Source organism: Monodon monoceros, unplaced genomic scaffold, assembly GCF_005190385.1.
Source record: "Monodon monoceros isolate NGI ecotype Baffin Bay Population unplaced genomic scaffold, NGI_Narwhal_1 Super_Scaffold_18, whole genome shotgun sequence".
NCBI classification, from domain to species: domain Eukaryota; kingdom Metazoa; phylum Chordata; class Mammalia; order Artiodactyla; family Monodontidae; genus Monodon; species Monodon monoceros.
The window spans coordinates 51,495,147-51,515,856 of NW_021703774.1; the positions used below are offsets into that span (position 1 = coordinate 51,495,147).

Here is a 20,710-nt window from a genome sequence, read left to right on the forward strand (position 1 = left end):
TCCTACTTCCACCTGTAATGATTTAAGAGAATATAATACAAAGACTGCAAATGATAAAATGAAAGAAGGAGAAAACATGGACCAAGGAGAAAGAAAATTTAAATTGCTGTTAAAAAAAAATACAGCGATATAATATATGCATGCTTGTTTTGTGGTGGTGAGATAGCACTACAGGGGCTGGAGGAGGGATTGCCCATACTTGGGTAGGAGGGAGAGGGTTTGCGGGGAGGTGCACAGGGTAGGTAACTCAGGAACTGGCCTTTGAAAGATGAGCGAGACTTCCCAGCAGCAGAGGGGAAGCAGGGAGAAGAAAGTATTCAGAGTGAGGGGAACAGGATGAGCAGGCACTCAGAGATCTGGATGCTCATGGCTTGTTTGGGAAAAAGCACAGCCATCATTCTAGCCAACGGGTTACCAAAAGTCAAAGGGAGAGTGGGGAGATTCTGCGGCTCAGCCAGCCATCCCGCCAGGAGATCACAGTGGCACCGAAGCCAAAGGTAAAATGACTGGTGAAAGCACCTGTCACCCCTGACACCCACTCTTGGCTGGCTGCTCCTCCCTGCTTTCCAGTGGTTCCCTGTTGCCTGCCAGAAGAGCCCAATTCAAAGCCAGACACATTTTTCTGTTTAGTTTAAGTTCTTGTGTCAACAGAAAGCAAACATCCCCACCGTCTTGTGATCAGGAGCCGGGATCGTACAATCTGTTTAGTGGGGCCAGCCTTGGGTGACAGGAGTGGTCAGCTGGAAAGCTGTGCTTGCTGACTCCACCATTTGGTTGGCAAAAGGTGAGCTCCCACCTTCCTTCTCCCAACTCTGTCCCTGCCACACTGATCACAGCCTGGAAGACTGGCTTGAACCACAATGATCACTTCAAGAATGTCTCTCAAACTCTACATATATTGCCTGGTTTTTCTCCTGGCTTCATTAGGTATTAACCATTTTGTCTTGAACTTGTTCCTAATTTTAATGAATTGCAAACACCATCTTTTCTTCTCTCCCCTTCTTTACCTATATCGCAAAAATGTATTTAGTTCCTACATTGTTTTTGTTCTTTTTCCTTCTTTCCATCTCTTTTCTAGTGTGAGTTAAGCTGAGTTAAGGGCAGGTGATAAGAGTTCTGCCTTTCTCACCAAAGCATCATAGACCAAGGAGTTGGTGCTTCAAGGTATGTTAAACCTGTCTCTCTCTATGCAGAACCTAAACCACCTGAAACCAAAGATTGTGTCTTTAAATCCTGACCATGTCTAAGCAAGTGAAATTCTTCCACAGATCTACAACCTGCTAAGCAGTCAACTGGTACAAGATGAAAACAATTCCAATCTTCCAAACCACTGATACCTGACTAACCAATCGTGATTCCACTCTTCCCTCATCATACCTCATCTTTCTCATCTTCTTCTCAAGCATCATTACCTTTTTGCCTAATGCATCCTGTCTCTATCTCATATTGTGCTCATGTTTTCTAATGGTTGATTTCAATTTTCAAGTTCCTCTGTAGAGTACTGAAAGCTCTCTAAAGGAAAAATGGAAAATAAAATTCTTAGTTGAGAATACATTATCACGCTCATCATAATGGCAGCTTTGCAGAGAGCTAGGTGCCTATCATTTTGCTAGAAGCTGGTAAATTATGTCTAGTCAGTCATCAAAATAACCCAGTGACATAAATCCTTCTGATTTCATTATTTTACAAGCGTGGAAACAAACCTAAAGTGGTTAGTTTCTTTTGTGTGTTTGTCTTTACCTAAATTACATACCTACTAAACAGTGGAGTCAAAATTTCATTCCAGCTCTGTCTCTCAAACTACACTCTTCATTAACATATTCTACTACCTTCAGATCACCTTGAAATCTTCAAGTGGTGCATGGTAGCTTGTAGAAATTTGGAAAATTCAGTTAAAGCTAGAATCATGATATAATCCCCACCTCAGTAACAGAAGGAAGAAAATCAGACTCTTTCCTCCAGTCTTCTTGTTAGGAGGACTGGTGGGGGCAGGGAAGGGGGCTGGTGCGTGGCAGTCAGACAATGAACCACAAACAACCTGATTGCAAACTATTTTGCCTGCAAATTGTGGACAGGTCTAAACTGCAGCATTCCCATTTTGAAGCCAAAAGTGGGGGTCATAATTTCTGATAGGAAGATAAAAAAGCAAGGGAGAAGGATGGAACAATTGTTCCTGTCTACTGCCCACCTGGAGAGAAACTGACACCCTAGTTAATGGAAACTGTACCTGTTCTTATATATACCTTGCATTTCTATAAAGCCATGCTTCTCCTTGCTTGTTAGATTCCTCATTTTCCCTTTCAGACGATTTAGAAACACGTGCCTTTCCCCATCCAGCCAGGGGGAGGAACATGCCTACTGTCCCTCCCCAGGGGCTTGGTCCTGATGACCACGGGTTTCCAACTCACCTGCATGGGCCTGAGGTACTGCCCACTGCTGGCCTGAAGGTCAAACCCCCTTTGACAGGTGATAGAGCACTTCATGTGACCTGGGCCACCAGAGGTACAGTTCACCACATCCGCGTGATCAAGCAGCAATGGCACACAGCTGCCCTGCTCCCCACGGGGCCGATGGACACAGCTGGAGATGACAGAAACAGAAGTATCTTAAACGGACTCAGAACTGATAGGCAGCAGCAAAGGCTTTGCATCTCCCTCTGGGAAGTGCCTCTAAACCAAAGAGAACATTGTTTCTCCAAAGCCTATATTAAATTCATTACTTCCTTCTATGTGACCTGGAACCACACAACATAAAATGAACAAGAACAATATCATCTACGAAGTGATTATGAACTGGCTTTCTATGGCTCTTGCAGGAGGACAAAATGATGGTGGAACAGGTGGGGAGCATGTCTCAAGAGCTCTGGATGACATCAGAAATGAAAAGATCAGAGGATAATCCTTGAAATATTTCATAACCAGTACTCTGGGCCCCAAACAATCAGAACAGACACAGGACAAAGGTCAGGAGTGAATCCTGGAGGCCCCTGGTTGTGTCAGGCATTAAACTTTCTGTTGTTCGATCACAGGTTTGTCGCAGGGGACCCTGTAGGAAGGGCCTGGTTGTTTGAGATGGCAGAAAAAGCAACATTTATTTACTGATTGTCATGGAAATATTTTTGACAACTGGCATACACCATTGAATATCAGCACCGGCTAATCAGAAATTGAGCCCATGGCAGAAAGAAGAAACTCACACATATCAGATCCCTGCCACATGCCTGACGTTGTTCTACATGCTTCCAGGACATTATCTCAGCAGCGGAGAACTGCTGTCCAGATCTCAAGGGCTAGTCAACTGGGAACAGGAGGGATAGGTAACTCCCCAGGGTTTGGGGAGACTCTGCTGGGACCATAACAGCAGCAACGATGCAATCTCTAGAGATGGACCTAGAGATTGTCATACTGAGTGATGTAAGTCAGACAGAGAAAGACAAATATCATATGATATCGCTTATATGTGGAATCTAAAAAAAGAGTACAAATGAACTTACCTACAAAACAGAAACCAAGTTACAGATGTAGAAAACAAATTAATGGTTACCAGTGGGTAAGGTGGGGGAGGGATAAATTGGGAGATTGGGATTGACATATACACACCACTATATATAAAACAGATAACTAGCAAGGACCTACTGTATAGCAAAGGGAACTCTACTCAGTGCTCTGTAGTGGACTATATGGGAAAAGAATCTAAAAAAGAGTGGAGATATATATACATATATATATATATATATATATATGTATAACTGATTCACTTTGCAGTACACCTGAAACCAACACAACATTGTAAATCAACTATACAAAAAAAAGAGGGGGGGGCATGCAACAGAGCCGAAAGAGGGTTCTCTTATCAAGGCAGAACAACAGAGATTAAAATTTAGAGCAACTGCCCCCAGGCTGTGTGAATTTGAACCCTGGATTCACCATTTACTACTACCTGTATGATTTGGTTACTTATTCCCCAGTATTTCAGCTCCTTCCCCCATGAGATGGGGATAATAATGATGCATATCCCACAGGGTTGTTATTGTTCCTGGGTTAATTCTCTCTACTGCTCCACTGCAAATGGCCCAAGTCCCACCTTCAGTGGCCTGTTTTTTATGAACCAGCCACATGTTTTAATTTTCCCACTTCTGTACTTTTGCTCAATTTGTTGTGTTTTCTAAAAGGCTTTCCTTCTCCAAGAAGCCCCTCCAGATATCTTCCTCCCTCGAACCTCTCAGGGAAATTTAAAAAATAACTCTTCTAATGCTTCTTTTACTCTATCTTTTAGTATAGTCATGTATGCATTTGATTGTTCAGTTAATTAACTTATCCACCCTTTGATCCACAAGGCAATTAGTATCTGTCTCTTAAATGCTGTTGAATCTCCCAACTAGATTATGATACTCTTGAAGACAAACACTGACTCCTACCCACTTTTGTATTCACCATACACCTCATTGTAGGAGTTACAGTAAGTGTCTGCTGAATTAAATTTGTTCATATCATAGACATCAAAGTAAGTCAATGGCTATCAAAATGGTAAATTTGTTAAATTTTATAGTGATAGGTGGGGATATGAAATACAAAAATATCATTATCAGACGACAGAGGATGGGAGGGAGACGCAAGAGGGAGGAGATACGGGGATATATGTATATGCATAGCTGATTCACTTTGTTATAAAGCAGAAACTAACACACCACTGTAAAGCAATTATACTACAATAAAGACGTTAAAAAAGAAAAAAAAAATGATCCAACCATCTTGCCCTACTCATTCATTCATTCATTCATAAACAGTTACTGAGCACTTAGCATTGGCAAGGCATCGGTCTCAGTACTGGGGATAAAATAAATATGTCCTTAAAGAACTCATAGTCTAGTGGTGTAGAACAAGAAGATATTTTCTGATATTTTCTTGCTCATGATGTTTTTGCCAGTGGTACTAAATATTAGTTAAAATGGCTTCTGTGAGTCTCGTCATCATTAATTTGTTCTATTTGCCCTTGAATTGTGTTAGCAGCCAACGACCTTATCAAGGAGCTGGGCAACAATATAAGAAAGTGGAAAATAGGGGCTTCCCTGGTGGCGCAGTGGTTAAGAATCCGCCTTCCAATGCAGGGGACACGGGTTTGATCCCTGGTCCAGGAAGATCCCACATGCCAAAGAGCAACTAAGCCGCGTGTGCCACAACTACTGAGCCTGCGCTCTAGAGCCTGCGAGCCACAACTACTGAAGCCCGCACGCCTAGAGCCTGTGCTCTGCAACAAAAGAAGCCACTGCAACGAGAAGCCTGCGCACCACAGCGAAGAGTAGCCCCCGCTTGCGGCAAACAGAGAAAGCCCGCGCGCAGCAACGAAGACCCAGCGCAGCCAAAAATAAGTAAATAAATAAATAAAAAAGTGGAAAATAAAATGTCATTGAATTGAACATACTGCCTTGAAATAATTGAGAATTGCTTTAAAAAGCACTAGTCCAAAAAGTATGGATTTGATTCGAATATGCTAAAGTTGCTGCCCCAATCTTGTACCCATGGGGTTTAAGTTACACGTCAGGGATTTAAGTTATATGTCAGTGACATTCTCATTTCTTTTACCTATGCTTATTAGGTATAGGATGGAGGAATTGGAGTTGAGTGGTATGAAGGAAACTTTTTTACTCCTTTAAGCTCTGATTATTCTCTGTGAAGGTGTAGTATTCCCTCAGAATCACTCCGGGAGCCTGATGAAGGGAGGAATATATGAATTGCGGGGGGATGACTGTTAATTGTCAGCATGGATTCTCCAAATCCAATGCTGCTAATTAGGTATGCAATACAGGAAATAAACCTTTGTCTCCGAGTCTTTATTCAGCCTAGCTGGATAAGGAATCTGAAACCTGACGGTCCTTCATGGAATGAGATCAGAACACCTCATTAGTGATGCTAAAGAACTTCAAGTTCCACAGATACTACATGCCCTTGATGTACACAAAACGTAATATTTCTTCAGCGTGTTAAGCAGAGAAGACTGGAAAACAGAGAGTCATTAACAGTTCTGGTTCATGTCAGCTCACTGCCAAGAAATTAATGTGAAATAATAGCACGTGCTATTTTCCAGTGACTCCGTCCAATTCATCCATGTCATCACTGAGGACAAATACGTGCTGAGATAAGACACAAAACAAATACTCTGAATGAGCCTCCTTCCATCAAGATGGTGTTCCATTAACTACTGTTGCTATGACTACCAGTATTAAAAGTCCATCCAGCCTTGGCAGCAAGGGAGGAAGAATGAGACAGGGGATGATAGAAAAGAGGGAAAGTGGCATGAAATAAGACCAAGACAAAAAAAAAAAAAAAAAGCATCAAACCCAGACCTGTTTATGAAGTGAGAAATGGTTTTAGGGCAGCTGCTGCAAATTCTTTCACTAGCTTATATTTCCATTTGCTTCCTTTTTAAGGAATTTGTTTTATGAGAGTGGTGTTTGTCAGGTCGTTAGCTTCTGATGGCATCTGGTATCAATTGCAGACTTCTCTCCTTTGCACCCCAACCCCAAACCCCTTTTTGTGTTTCTCTTCCACTACAAATACTGCTTCCCTGAGTGAAGTTTCTGTGTTCTCCGTTTTCCCATGCTCCTGATACATTCTTCTTTCTGGCTACTGTTACTGTAAGCCCCAATATCATAATGATAATGCTGACAGTAAACATAATTAGTCTTAAAACTCTTCAAAAGCTTTCTTCTGAGGGTCTTTGGACAAATGTTAATGAAAGTGGCAGCACTGAAGCCTTACAATGCCCCAGAGAGATGGGCAGTTAGGTATTTATCTTGGTTTGACACACAAGGAAACTAAAGCTGTTTGAAGACTGGCTGGAGGCTGCACAGTGAGTTAGAGGAAAATCCTCAGGCTGGGTCTCAGAGTCCTCACTCTCCGGGCCAGCCTAGACCACCAGGCCGTCTCCCTGGCGATGAGGTGGATCTCCTGTTGCTTTCTTCTCCATTCAGGAGCTAGCATCATTGGCCAGGATGAGCCAAGAAGCTCCTCAGCAGGGTAGTCAGGGGGGAGAGAGTAGAATATTAAATGGTTGGTCTCAGTTTTGAGCTGAGAGAAAATCAAAATTGGCAATTTTTGTCCAGCTGCCATTGTCTGCATGATGCCCTGCTAAGCGTGTTTCTTCCTTTGGCAACCACTTCTCACCCTTCCACCCATCTTTTTCCAGACCTTTCCCCACACCCCATCACAATGTGTTCTCGGGTAAGGATATGATGCAGCCAGTCAGATGTGATTCACAGGTATTTCCATTTTAACAGGAGACAAAAGTTTGAAGGCAAAGGAATGAGTTTTTCATGATAGAATCTTAAGTCAGTAGGCCCTTAGAGGTCACATTATGTAGATGGTCACCTTACCCATCATTCTAGCTTTGCTCTTTGTGTCTCCACTTCCCCAATAAGCCTCTACTCTCTCCCTTCTTGTCCTCACTTCCGGAAGCCATCATGTTTGAGGATTTTAAAAAATGTTTTCAATAGAGAAATCCCTTTTCAAAATGTATGTTATCCCTGGGTTATCTTCTTGCATATAACCTGCTTGGGGACACCCAGGCACACTAGTAGCACCGTCCTACCAAAATGATGTGTGTGCTTCCTTTTTGTTTGGGCCTCTGCGTGATGCCTTGGGAAACCTCTGTTGGCAGAGTTCCATAAAAGAATGGCCCTCATCTGCCACAAGGCAGACTTTGTCAACCACAGTTGTATATTTAACTCACTTAGAGGCAGCATTTAAAAAATAAAGATACCCAGGCTCTGTCCCCTGGAGATTTTGATTCTGTAGGTTTGTGGTGGGATCCTCACAGCTGTGATTTTATTTTAAGTTTCAAAGCTTTTCAGGCTCACCAGGAGTGAAACCTGGCACCATAAAGATCTGGGTATGTGTAACCTGAAAGATATGTCAACAAATTCCATAGGCCAAGACTATAAAATAACAAATGCTGATTCCAGAAGGAGAAACTCGTTCCACTGTTTCATCATTATGCTTTAATGTTTTCAGCACAAATTATCACGTGGGAGTCATAAGACAGATCAAAAGTATAAAACATTTCCCCCATTCTGAAGAATCTTTCAATACGGCTGAAGAGAGAAAATAATTAAATCATGTGGTACCGATTATAAATCCATGGCTGTTCCAGAGAAAGTTTTATCATTGGATATGATTTGACCTCAATAAATTAATAGGATTTGGAAAGGCAAAAGAGATATGCCAGAAAGATACCTCCAATGCTTTCCAGACAGAACACAGAGCAAAGTAGCACTCTAAAAACCTAGACAAAATCACCATTTCCTCTCCCTGCCACTGAGGACTGAAGAAAATTCAGTGGGGGCGGGGCTTTTAAATTCTGACTAACAAATTTAAAGAACCTATATGGAAAAGAGGCAACATCGATATTTGATGATAGACTTAGAGGCAAGCCCCCCAAATCTTCCCCTACCTTCCAGGGATTGGTGAGGAACAGAGTAAGACTAACCTCAGAAAGCAGACATCATTCTCAGCGGACACAGCAGACAGACTCACTAACAAACCTACAGTGAGCTGTGCCCCAGGGCATGCCAAATCAGGCACATTTTAAAATTTTCCATTGCTTGAGGCCACTAGAGTGAAGCTGGCTTCACTTCCAGCCAAGGTCCACATTTGGGAAGCTGGGCAGCTCCTAAGGAATGGGTGAAGTCCTGGCTGTTCTGTCCACAGCTTCCTCACAGCTTTGGTGTAAGGTTCCCCTGAGGGTCTGTGCCATCCTGGGGGAGTTTCAGAAGGCTGTGACACTATTCCACTATTCAGAATCAATAGTGAAACCTCATTCCTCCCATGTAAGAACTGATGCGAGTTATGCGCTAAAGATCCCATTTCTTGCATGTGACAGATGGAGGGTGGGGAAGACCTTTAAAAATGATCTTAGAGGAACCACAGTTTGTTAAAACTAAAATGGACCTTAAAGATAATTCAACCCTAACCCCTCATTTTAGAGATGAGGAAATTGAGCCCAAAAGAAATTATGGGATATTCCACAACTTCCTACCACACTCAGACTACAATATAATAACAAAGAAACATTTAATTAAGCTTTAGATTAAACTCAAAATCAGGTTGACATCAGCTCAAGAACTTTTCTAAAGTCAACGTCCCACCCTCCCTCAGGCATCCAACTTGATATCTGGAATCTAGATTAGTTTAGGAGAAACTTTCTGGCACCTGTGTCATACTTTTTGAGAAATAGCATGGTGTGATGGAGAAAGTAGTAGATCAAGGCCAATGTGACTTGGGCTCAGGTCTTGGCTTGTCCCTGCTTAAATCTATGACATTGGGTAAGTCTCTTAACCACTCTGGCCTTTTGTCTGCAAATCTGTAAAATGATGGGGTTAAACTAGGTTCTCTCAAGGGTCCCTTCCAGCTTTAACGTGGTATTTAACTTTCTAGATGAGGTGATGGTGCTCCTGGGGTGGGAGTACAGAAAACCCATGAATGGGCAGGATGTGGTAGAGAACCCAAAAAAAGAGTTGCTCACAATCTTTCTTTCCTAGTGTAAGTTTTTGCTTAATGTCACAACATTTAAGTTGTTTAGTTAAACAAAATATTGCAATTCATTTATCCAAGAAGTGCCACCATTGACCAAATAGCAATCCCAGTGGTTTCTGTAGAAACAACTCTTTGAAGGTTACATAGTGAAAGAGGATCAGATTTCTCTCCATTCCTCCACTTTGTTTTACCAATTCTTATTGAAATAAGAGGGTATGGGCTAAGAAGAAATGTATGCTCTGGGTTTGGCAGCAGACGGAAATAATACGTACAGAAAGTAGAGTGGGCTGGAAGAGATGGAGTCCTCGTTAATCTTCCCACCACCAACAGCAAAACCAAATAATAATAATAATAATATCCATCCTCAGAGAGCTTTGCCGTTTCTCCAAACAAATACAAAAACATATGGCCACCATTCTGGCTCCCCATTCTACTTCCTCCTCACTACTGGCTCCATCTTTGCTTTGTAGGGCAAGAACCAGATTAAATGTCAAGTACATTTCCATCAGCCTTCTTGGGCAGAACGAAGCTGGTACTTTGAGGGGTTTTACTGAAAGGTCATACTGACCAAGAAGGGAAAATTAATTCAAATTCTTCTCCTCTGAAGAGTCTCATCTGATAGAAACAGAGGAATCTCAGTAATAATTCTGATTTTTCCATCACGTGACAAAGAAATGAAGTACTGCGCTAAGGAGACTTCTCCTTCCTTCCTGTATCCTGGGAAAGTGGGGGTTTTCTCTGCCCCTCTATTGAAGTCTTTGCCCCTAAGTTGGCCCCTGAAAACATCTCTGTCAGGAGATGTCCATCTCTTCCTCGAATGTGACCTATTCATAAGTTCAGGACTGGGCTCTGGTGGCCCCAGGACTAGTAATTTGCTTCACTCATTTCTATTTCAGGGCATGGTTTTTTACCATGCCTGACTGTAACACTAGAAGTCCCATCCAAATGCCCCCTCTTCCTCTAAAGAAAAACAGATTTACATCACACAGCCAAAAGCACTCCCTTTCAAAATCCCTGTCTCACCAAGTTTCAGAACTGACGATTTTAATGTAGATTATAAAATATGTGGAACACCAAAGAAAGAGTCAAAACAATTTCTGGCTCACCGGCAGAGAATGTGTGCCCTAGCACAGCACCAAGGAAACATAATCACTCATCAGAAACAACAACAATAAAAACAAATATTATGTCTATATAGAATATATATAATAAACTTTTTTTCCAGTTTGCGAAGGCAGTAACCATTTCCACGTGAGGCATTTCCTAATGAGGAGTGATCACTGGAGCCCCCAAATGACTGCACTGCTGACTCCCCCTACCCACCCCACTATTCTTCCCGGGGCACCAATTAAACTATTAATTCAGGAGTGACACTTCCCTAGCCATATTCATAGGCCAAGGCTGGGGAATTGTGAAACAGGTGGAGTTAAGTGAGGGAACAACATAATCCTGAGAATAAAGTTTAATGGGCATGGGGAGGTGGGGGTGGTGGTGGGATGAACTGGGAGATCGGGATTGACATGTATACACTAATATGTATAAAATAGGTAACTAATAAAAAAATATGCTTGCAAAAAAAAAAAAACAAAACAGTTTAATGGGCATGAGCTTCCATCTGTGGCATTCCTAGAACAGTACTTACAAGGCAGGAAGAAAGGGTAGCATGGCTTCTGTGTGGCTATATAGAAGCTACGCATTAACTGAGGTCTTGAGGAGTCGCAAGCCAGCACCTTGAATGAGCCCCAAATTCACATATAGAAGTAGAATATAAAACACATGTTGGGCCCCTCTGGGACTCTCTCTCCCCCTTGGCTTCCTTTCCCCATAAAGTTTCTGGACTCCCCAACAGAAGCTTCACATTGTTCCCATCATCTCGTAATTCAGGAATTTATCAGTCCTTGGTTGACATCAGATTTGGAATATTACTCTCTTCTGTCCTTTTGTTCTTCCTAGCATTCCCAAGCCTTGCAACATCAATGGCTCATTTGCTTATGGAGAAATGAAGGCCCAAAGAAGGGAAGGGACTGTCCTAAAATCGTGTGGTGAGACTGGATGATGCGGCCAAATGTGAGAGGCAGGGGTCTGGACATCGGGCTTGCTGCCATTCTAATCGCCAGGCTTCCTCTGTCTCCACAGTTATGGCTACACCGAACCATGGCCTGAGAGTCCTTGCAACCAGAACTTAGGGTCAAATCCGTCAACAGTGTCTGTCTATTTGGCAGGCTGGCAAGACGACAGAACCCTGGAAATACTGGCTTGTTTTTATTTTCTGTGCTTTCTCCACCAGCTGCCGTTAATACAGTCCATAAGCACAGGGCCAGCCCTGAGAAAAATTGGGAAGCAGGTGATATTTTAAACTCATTTCTCTTTTCAGCACCAATTGTCCCGCTTCTCATACTCCCCCAAACTTCCAGTTACCTACACTAGGTTGCATTTCAGCAGGGCTCTGGTATACTTTTGAATTGGCAAGGTCCATACGAGAATACTTCTGGCATAAACAGCTGATAACGACTTAAGGCATTTCTATTTCTATTAAGTGGTTATTGACTATTTTAAAGAGACCGCTGGAGATTATCAGGACTTGAACAAAATAATTCCTAATTGTGGACTTTCAGACACTGTGATAAGGCGTTGGGAATTAGTGTTGTGAAGTCACTGTTTTGAAACCAGCCTTAGCGGTAGACTCCAACCACAAGTCTTCCTAAGATGTCTGTGCCTGTAGCCCTGAAATCTGAAACCTGAAAGCTGCCACCCAACTGGTTCTAAGAATGTATCCCACCATCTCAGACAAAGTAATATTTTAATAAAGGAACCATCTCAGGCAACGTAATATTTTAATAAAGGCTATTTCTAGAGTAGTCTAGCCGTGCCCCAATAAACCCCTAAATGAGACCATGTCCATGACCTTTCCATTTTTCCTCTATAACCCCATGAGAGTAAACAGTTGAAAAGACTCAAACAGCTCACTGTGCCTCCCAAAGCAGATCTGTCTTTCACCAGGCCATCCATCATCGGCCAGGAGAACCAGAATCCTCGCCAGTGGATTCTCCTCCTTCCCTCTTATTTTATGGACAAATCATTCTGGGAAAAGGAAGCTGAGCAAGAAACCTAGGGAACAACTGAGCAGCTATAATTCTTTTCTTGCTTAAGAAGCAAAAACTGATTCAATGTTAATTTGCTAAACTGCTTTGGGGAAGAAGATAATCAAATGAATAGAAATGCAATACATATTTCATTTCTATACGGCCTTTCCCAGCAGCAAGAGAGAACAGTTCCCATCATCCTGGAACATTAAAAGGAAACCCTATGCTAAATATAAAAGATGAAGAGCCAAAGGATAAATAGATGCTTTAACCTGTAGCCCCTAGCACAAGAAAGGAAGAAGCCCTTTACTTTGTGAGGCTATCAAAAGGGTGGTGATTGGAATGTTTTACATAGGACTGAGTAGGGAACAGAGAAGCCTGGCAAGGTATAGGGGCCCAATCCAGGAAGAGAAGGAAGGGAAAGTGTTGGCATTTTAAATCTGAGCTCCAAATAATTGAAGCGCGATAGGAATTGGTAAAGCAGCAGCAACGAGGGTTCCAGGGAATAATGAAGCATGAAGCAGAATGACGGATAATAGAGGTGGAATGATCCTATTACCAAGACCAGGCTCACAAACTGATTGCAGCAGGGATGGAATGCCAAGGCACTGAGCTGTGCTCTGGCTGCATGCCCCTGGACTCAGGCTCAGAGGCCTTATAATCTAGCCCCAGCTCTACCAGTAATCTATGGTGCAACCAAGAAGAAACATTTTTACACCTGAGGAGTCCCAACATCTTCCGAATGGAAAACACAGCCACTTGCTCCCAGAAATTCTCTGGGGGTTATAAAAGTCATAGAAGTGAATTCTATGGAAAAGGTGCTTTCCTTTCTACCACATCCCTCCACTCCCCAACCAAAATCCCATGTCTGCCAAGAATTCTCCACGGGCAATGGAGGGTGACCCAGAAATCCTCTATACTTGACTTACTGATGAAGGTGCTATCTTCTTGGTCAGCAGATCCACCTTTTCAAGATTAGCTTTCTAAGGCTAAAGATATCTTTTGTGTCACAGCACAGCAATGTCATTCAAAGGGGGGATCTGAAGAGGCAAGGCAGCTGAGGGGAGCCAGCCTGAGATAGCATTAACCCTGCGTGTTACCGAAGTTTGCGTGTGACTCGCAAATGGAAAGATATGAGTTATTTGGTGGTGGCTGACTGTTGGCTTTTCTCCCTGAATTATTTATTTTTTACAGTCCCTGCTTCAGGAAACAGAATCTGAAGAACAGAGGCTCCACAGAGAAAACAAAAGTGACTAAACTAATATACATGTACATAAATTTGTAGGTCTCTGTGCATCCTGAGGCACTTCAAACCAAATCAGCTATACACTATTCTTTGATTACTCATTTTTTAAAATAAATTTATTTATTTATTTATTTTTGGCTGTGTTGGGTCTTCGTTGCTGTGCGTGGGCTTTCTCTAGTTGTGGCGAGCGGGGGCTACTCTTTGTTGTGGTGCGTGGGCTTCTCATTGTGGTGGCTTCTCTTGTTGTGGAGCATGGGCTCTAGGCGCTCGGGCTTCAGTAGTTGTGGAGCACAGGCTCGGTAGTTGTGGCGCACGGGCTTAGTTGCTCCGAGGCATATGGGATCTTCCCTGACCAGGGATCGAATCCATGTCCTCTTCATTGGCAGGCAGATTCTTAACCACTGTGCCACCAGGGAAGTCCCTACTCATTTTTAATTACCTGATTCTTTTCTTTACACAAGCATGATTAACAAAACATGGCAGGTATGTTACTTATGTCAGGCATTATGTCAAGTATAAAAGAGTTGGAGGCTGAACTCTCACTGATGTCCACAGTAACAGCCTAATAGTAAATGTTTTTAATGCATAAGATAAATTCTGCTTAAGAGCTGTTGCCTTGAATATACAATCGTACACACACAATGTGTGTGTTCATTATTTCCTCTTGATGCAGACTTTATGTGCTCATGCTCAGTTTGCTTTAACTAAAGAGGAAAATCCAGATTTATGCAGAAAAGATAAAAGGAAAGAAAGAGAAGAGAAAATCTGGGGATGACACTGCTGTTTACAAAAATATTTATATTTTACTTAAAAATAATGCCTTTCTGAATGGCACAATCATTTAAAAAGTTAAATCATTTAAAAATTTAGTTATATAATTCAATGCATATTAATCTTCTCCAAAAGATTGCCTTGTGTAAAATAAAATACATACACACACACACTTACACATATATAACCACATTTCACTAGACCCAAATTGCTAAATAAATTAACCCTCAATTGTCCTACATTATGAAAAGAGTCAGAATGCAGATCATTTAAATAATAACCACTTTTTTATTTTTAGATTTTTAAAATAATTTTATGATTTTCTAGGAAACCCAATTGATATTACTGATTGTTTTTCACTTTAATGAACACCGTAACAATTCTGGATGAGCTATTGAGAAGGTGGCTTAGGCTTAGGAAAAAGGGAAAATGAACTTGGGAATAAAATGTGGAAATGGATCAGTCATAAAATGGATGTGGTGGACCTAGATAATGTAGTATTGGGAGGACATTCTCTGGTAAAAGGCTGTTTAGATAATCCACCTACCAAGAACTGGGGAATCCCTATAAGAAAGACCTTACTCTGGGAATCATTGTTCTTCCCTCTGCTTTTTTCCTGCATGCAAATTCCTCACATGTCCCTTGTGACCCAAGCTGCCTAGTAAGTTGAAACTACATCAGTAGAGTGTGTGGCTCTATCAGGCCATGAGACACATGCAGTGAGATCCTTGTAACTCCAAGGTCTAGGCACACTAGTCCAGCCTAACATATTTTGGTGGACATTATTCCAGCCTCTTAGAATCCACAACCTTGTGTAATTCTCTCAGCTTGAGTGCGGGTGGGACCAGTGACTTACTTCTAACCAAATGAATATGGCAAAGGTGACAATGTCACTTCTGAGTACACAACCTAAGATTGAAAGTTACTCTTGCTGAGAGACTCTCTCTTTATGGCTTTGAAGAAACAAATTGCCAAGTGTGAGCTGCCCCATGGAGATGGCTATGGGGTAAGGAACTGAGGACAGCATCTGTGCAACATCCAGCAGGAAACAGGCCCTCAGTCTGGCAGCATTTGGGGGCCAAATGCCTACAGAGGACCCAGTTAAGCCTGGCCTAAAATCTTGAATTTCAGAAACTGTGAGAGTATAAATGTGTATTGGTTTAAGCTGCAGAAAACTAATACATACACAAACCAGGCTTTAAATTGTAGTCTTCCTTCTGGCTTACCTGTACTTCTAATCTCCAAGAGAATGGAATATTTCTTTTCTGATTTTCTCTCCTCGAGGAATAAGATTCTTTTTGTCTGGGCTAGGACCGCAGAGGAGCTGGGGCAAATTTTCTCTTTTTCTAATGACCCCAAATCCCCTGGATTCTGCCCATAAAATTGCCCCACTAGATAATTCATTTCCTGAACTTTTCCAAAAGTTCAAAATATCCTTACAATTCCACCATTTATTACCTACTCCATCAAATATCACCAGATCACCTGCATTACTTGGAGCCCACATCTACATTTCTTGGTTTCATGGATTCCTCAAAATAAATATGCCATTTGCATAAACATATCTAAAATACAGGTGCTCTTTAATTATTCCACGGCCAGTTAAAAACTTCTTACCGCAGTCCAAATAACAGTTTGAGGGAGGGTGGAAGGATTTCTTGGAGAGTAATAGACATGAGTATATTTCTTTTTAAAAATAATTATTAATTTTGTTGTTGTTGTTGAGGTATAGTTGTTTTACAATGTTGTGTTAGTTTCTACTGTACAGCGAAGTGGAGTTCCCTGTGCTATACAGCAGGTTCTTATTAGTTATCTATTTTACACATATTAGCGTATATATGTCAATCCCAATCTCCCAATTCACCCCACCCCACCCCCCCGCTTTCCCTCCTTGGTGTCCACATGTTTGTTCTCTACCTCTGTGTCACATGAGTATGTTTCTAAAACAGCTTTTCGTTCCTATAACGAAAACTTTCTTTACTAAAAACAAATTACTTTGATACTGCTCTTGGTTTTGCTAGTTTTAAATAAGGTGAATTTGTACACACTAAGTCTCAGTTTCCTCAACTGAAAAATGATTCCTGGCATATTGTAGGCACTTAATAAATATTTTTTGAATGATGAATAGTCTGCCTCTTTCTACACACACACACACACACACACACACACACACACACACACACCCCATACAGAATAATTAGTTTTACAAATCAGTCTACATTAAATTTTTCAGAAGCCTTTCTTCTATGTGAAATAAAATATGGCAATGTATATACAATGTGTACACACACACATATTCACTGTTTTAGACATAAATTTTTACACAACTCAACTCTCAATTATCCACAAAGATAAGAAGGATCAAAGCATGACTATATACAGTGAGTGAGAAAGAATGTGAGAACAAGAGAGAGAGAGAAGAAATAACTCAGGTTTCCACATGGATATTCATTTAAAAAGATTAATGTCCTATTCAATTTTATATTAGAATACTTGGCTTTGATAACCTATAGTTTAAGGTAAACCTCAGAACCCACTATAGTTTTATATTTATGAGTATCTATTACTTGTTTTCCCTCTCAATCAGAATGTGTATTTATACCGAATAAGATAGAGATATTTATACTTTATGTTTGCCTTGGACTTAAAATAAGTTCAAAGCATTAAAAAAAGAAAATATGCATTTCCAGTTAGGTCAGTCTACTTAAAAGTTATATTGAAAATTGGTCTTAGTATTAAAGCCAGGAACTTAAAGAAAATCTTAATCTGGAACATACAAGGCAGAGAGAAGGGGTTTCTTCATGGTTACTTGACAAGATATTTTCTGCCAGTTATCAGCTTATTCCCTCTCAGTTCCAAATCTCCACCTTCATTGCCCTGCTTTGCGATACTAGAGATGGACCATGCAAATACTGCTCTTTTGCCATTTAGCACGATGTCATGTTTTCCCAGTAGACGTAACTGGAGAGACACTGCAGGAGGAAGGGGTGTTTCTTCTTGATTCCTACGTGCTTTTTCTTCTTGATTCTGCAGCTCTTTGATGTCCAACACAGCCTCGGTCTAGTGGTGCTCACCCCCTAATGAGTTTCAGTGACACCCTGCATGTCCCAGCAGTTCTACCAGCACTGCAGCTGGCTTCCCAGCAAAGGTACCCCAATGAATGACTTCCCACAAAGTTTCAGCAGCACCCCAATGGGTGGCTTCCCATCAAGTTTCATCAGTGCCCAGCAGGTGACCTCCCAGAAAGTTTTAGCAGCGCCCCAATGACAGCTTTCCATAAAGTCCCAATAGCACCTCAACAGACAGCTTCTTAATGAGCTTTGATCAGCACCCCAGTGGGTGGTTTCTTGATTGCCAGTCTCAGCCTATGAAACCTCAGCAAACTTCTCTGTCGCCCAGTGTGCCACTGCTCCACCCTCTCCAATGAGATCAAAATCACAGCCTTGGAGGGGGTCAGGTACTCTTCCTTGGATACTCTTCCCTCATCCCTAAAAGTAATGATCGCTCCCTTTATCTACCATTCTTCTATGTTAGGGTTCTCTTTACCATTTTGTAGTTAATCCTCTGTTACTAGTCAATAGTTATTTATATTTATCTTCCTCTATTCTAATTACTGTGTCCTGACTGACTGACTGAAACAATGGAACTGGAAATGGTAGTAGGAGATAGAGTCACAAAGATAGAATTTGGGAATCTGTTTGGTTGTGCCTTTGGGCTTGAGTACAATGCTGAGCTACTTGTCAATGGGAAATGGGATGCTAATAATCAATGACACGCAGTGGGACCACAATTACCAATTACCAAGCTATCATCTTTGGCTATTGTTGTGAAGAGCCAACTGGGAACCCAAACTCCTGCTGTACTTGACCACAGGTGTCCTGCACACCACTGCTGAGCCCATCACAGCAGCCAGAGAGAAGAAAGTACATCAAAACCAGGAAGAGAAGACCCTTTCTCCTACAGTGTGTTTCCAGAACCCACTGTTGACAAAAGTTAACACTGTGCCAGTCAGCAAAGGATAAATATCAATAAAATCCTGCTCTAGTACTACGAGTTAGGGTGATAAGGGTGGATTTAGAGGTGAGAAGCAATAAGTTGACTGATAACTATCACAACTTGTAAAAGGAGGATGGTAAAAACGATAAAGATGGGAAATGGTGTGGAAACTGCCTGGGCTGTCGTCCCACCTGGTGTTTGAATGTACTACAAACTCTACATGGATCATTCTCAGGTAATCTCACAAGAATACTCTGAGGTAATTTCTCCCTGTTTCCCACTTAAATACCAACAATACAGAAAAATATGAAAACTCTTATCAATACCAAAAACCAAGGTGGATAGATGGACTCTGAGGATTTTTCTCCTGATTTCAAAATGTATTGGAGTTGAATTGAGAAATATCACTGGAAGCCAAAACATGCATTTCTTGTTTTGTTTTCTGAAAAAAGCAAAGCAAATAAAGAATAGAGCCATACTAAAACAAAAGAGGGAAACAGGTCACTCTTTCTTCATTACCTGGCCCCTGTAAAGACCAGAGAGCTGGGCACTACTTTTCAGGGGTCACAGTTCTGTTCTCTATCCATCAGTCCTCATCAGTACCCTTTCTTTACTCATTTCAAGATTTCCGGTCAGGAAGTATAAGGGTCTTGGTGGGGTGAGGTAGAAGCAAGTGGGGAGAAGGGAGAACCATTGGCAAAGGCCATTGAATCCTGGGAGATAACTGTCCCAAAGGTAAGAATGCTACAGAGTCCTAAAGAATACTACAGGCTTGAGGACCATGAGATAAAATTTCAGAATAAAAGCTTGGAGTAGTTTTACACAGTGAAATCCTACTGTCTTTGTAAACAGTGCAGTAAAGCAATGTGCCCTGGCCTCACTGGCAGTGAAGATAGAGAAAGGTTAAAAATAAAACAGAGGCAAACATTTATCAAACAAATACAAACAAAAGGAAAGCAGGGATGGAAATTTTAATTCCAGACAAAGCATAATACAAAGCCTTAACCTTTGAAAGGGGCAAAAGGGGTGGCAAGAGCTTTGATCCTAATAAAAATAAAACAGTCACAAGCATTTATACACCTAATTATGTAATATGAAATTATAAAAAGCCAGAACTACTTGAAATACAAGGAAGAATGGAAAGAAACACAACTGTCTGGAAGGTTATACTGTATTCTCAACATTTTATAGAGCAGGTAGATAGAAAAATCAATAAAAGGAAAGTACAAATGATGAAAAGAAATGAGTGATCAGAAGTTTCAACCACTGCTATCAGCCTATGTCCTGAAAAAGGCGATAATATTCTTCATCTTCAGAAGATTCAACACTGGGGTATCTGATGGATATACCATCAGGTAGGGTCAGAGAAGTTGCAACTAATGTTTTTATTGTATTCATGTGACTGAAAAAACAGAATCCTGTTGTAGGAGAAACACATGCCCATCAGCAATTCTTGCCTGTTAGTAAATTCTTCTAGACCTGACCTTGTGAATTTCCAAAGTAGATAACATGAGCCCTGATTATCTGCAAGCTAATCCACTCATTTAGGAAAATTAACCTATTAGTGCCAGGACTGTATCTCGGACACATTCAAAATCCCACTGTATTAATCAAAAAGATGGTTCCCACTTCCCCAAGCCATCAACACAATCCTGGAATGGTTGGGGATCTGCCTGACACTCCAACTCCTGGGATACTGTGGAAGGTTATGCACGACCTTTCCCCAAGGTGGCTAGGGCAGGAAATAGTCAGAGAGTAAGAATGAATTCAGCTCTTACTGGGCACTGGTGACCAAAACCAAGAACACTAAAGTTGGTTTTCAGGACTAAGGCGTTCATTATCAGTAGACTAAGCCCAAAGTGTCATAAGCTGGGTAGCCATCATAGCAGAATGGGAAACAAGATGCAGAGAAAGATCAAAGTCAAATGGTCCAAGGTAAGGATCATGAATGTCACTGGAGAGCCAGACCTAGGTTTACTGGCCTTCAGCTGAGATTCTGTGGGTCAGTCAGGCTGGTTTAAGGATAAAGTGTTGTAGGAGGACAGACCATTGGTCATTAATGGCTAAATACAAAATGGATAAAA

General features: G+C 41.5%; 1 protein-coding gene across 16 annotated transcripts in view; it reads right to left on the reverse strand.

Annotated features, from left to right (window-relative positions):
- PAPPA2 (pappalysin 2) overlaps positions 1-20,710 on the reverse strand; it is a 556,585-nt gene that overhangs the window by 74,364 nt on the left and 461,511 nt on the right. For all 16 annotated transcript variants that reach the window (XM_029227419.1, XM_029227421.1, XM_029227422.1 and 13 more), the window contains one exon: positions 2,409-2,580. In XM_029227419.1, coding sequence (XP_029083252.1) covers positions 2,409-2,580 — 172 coding nt within the window. The remainder of the gene's footprint in view (positions 1-2,408; positions 2,581-20,710) is intronic.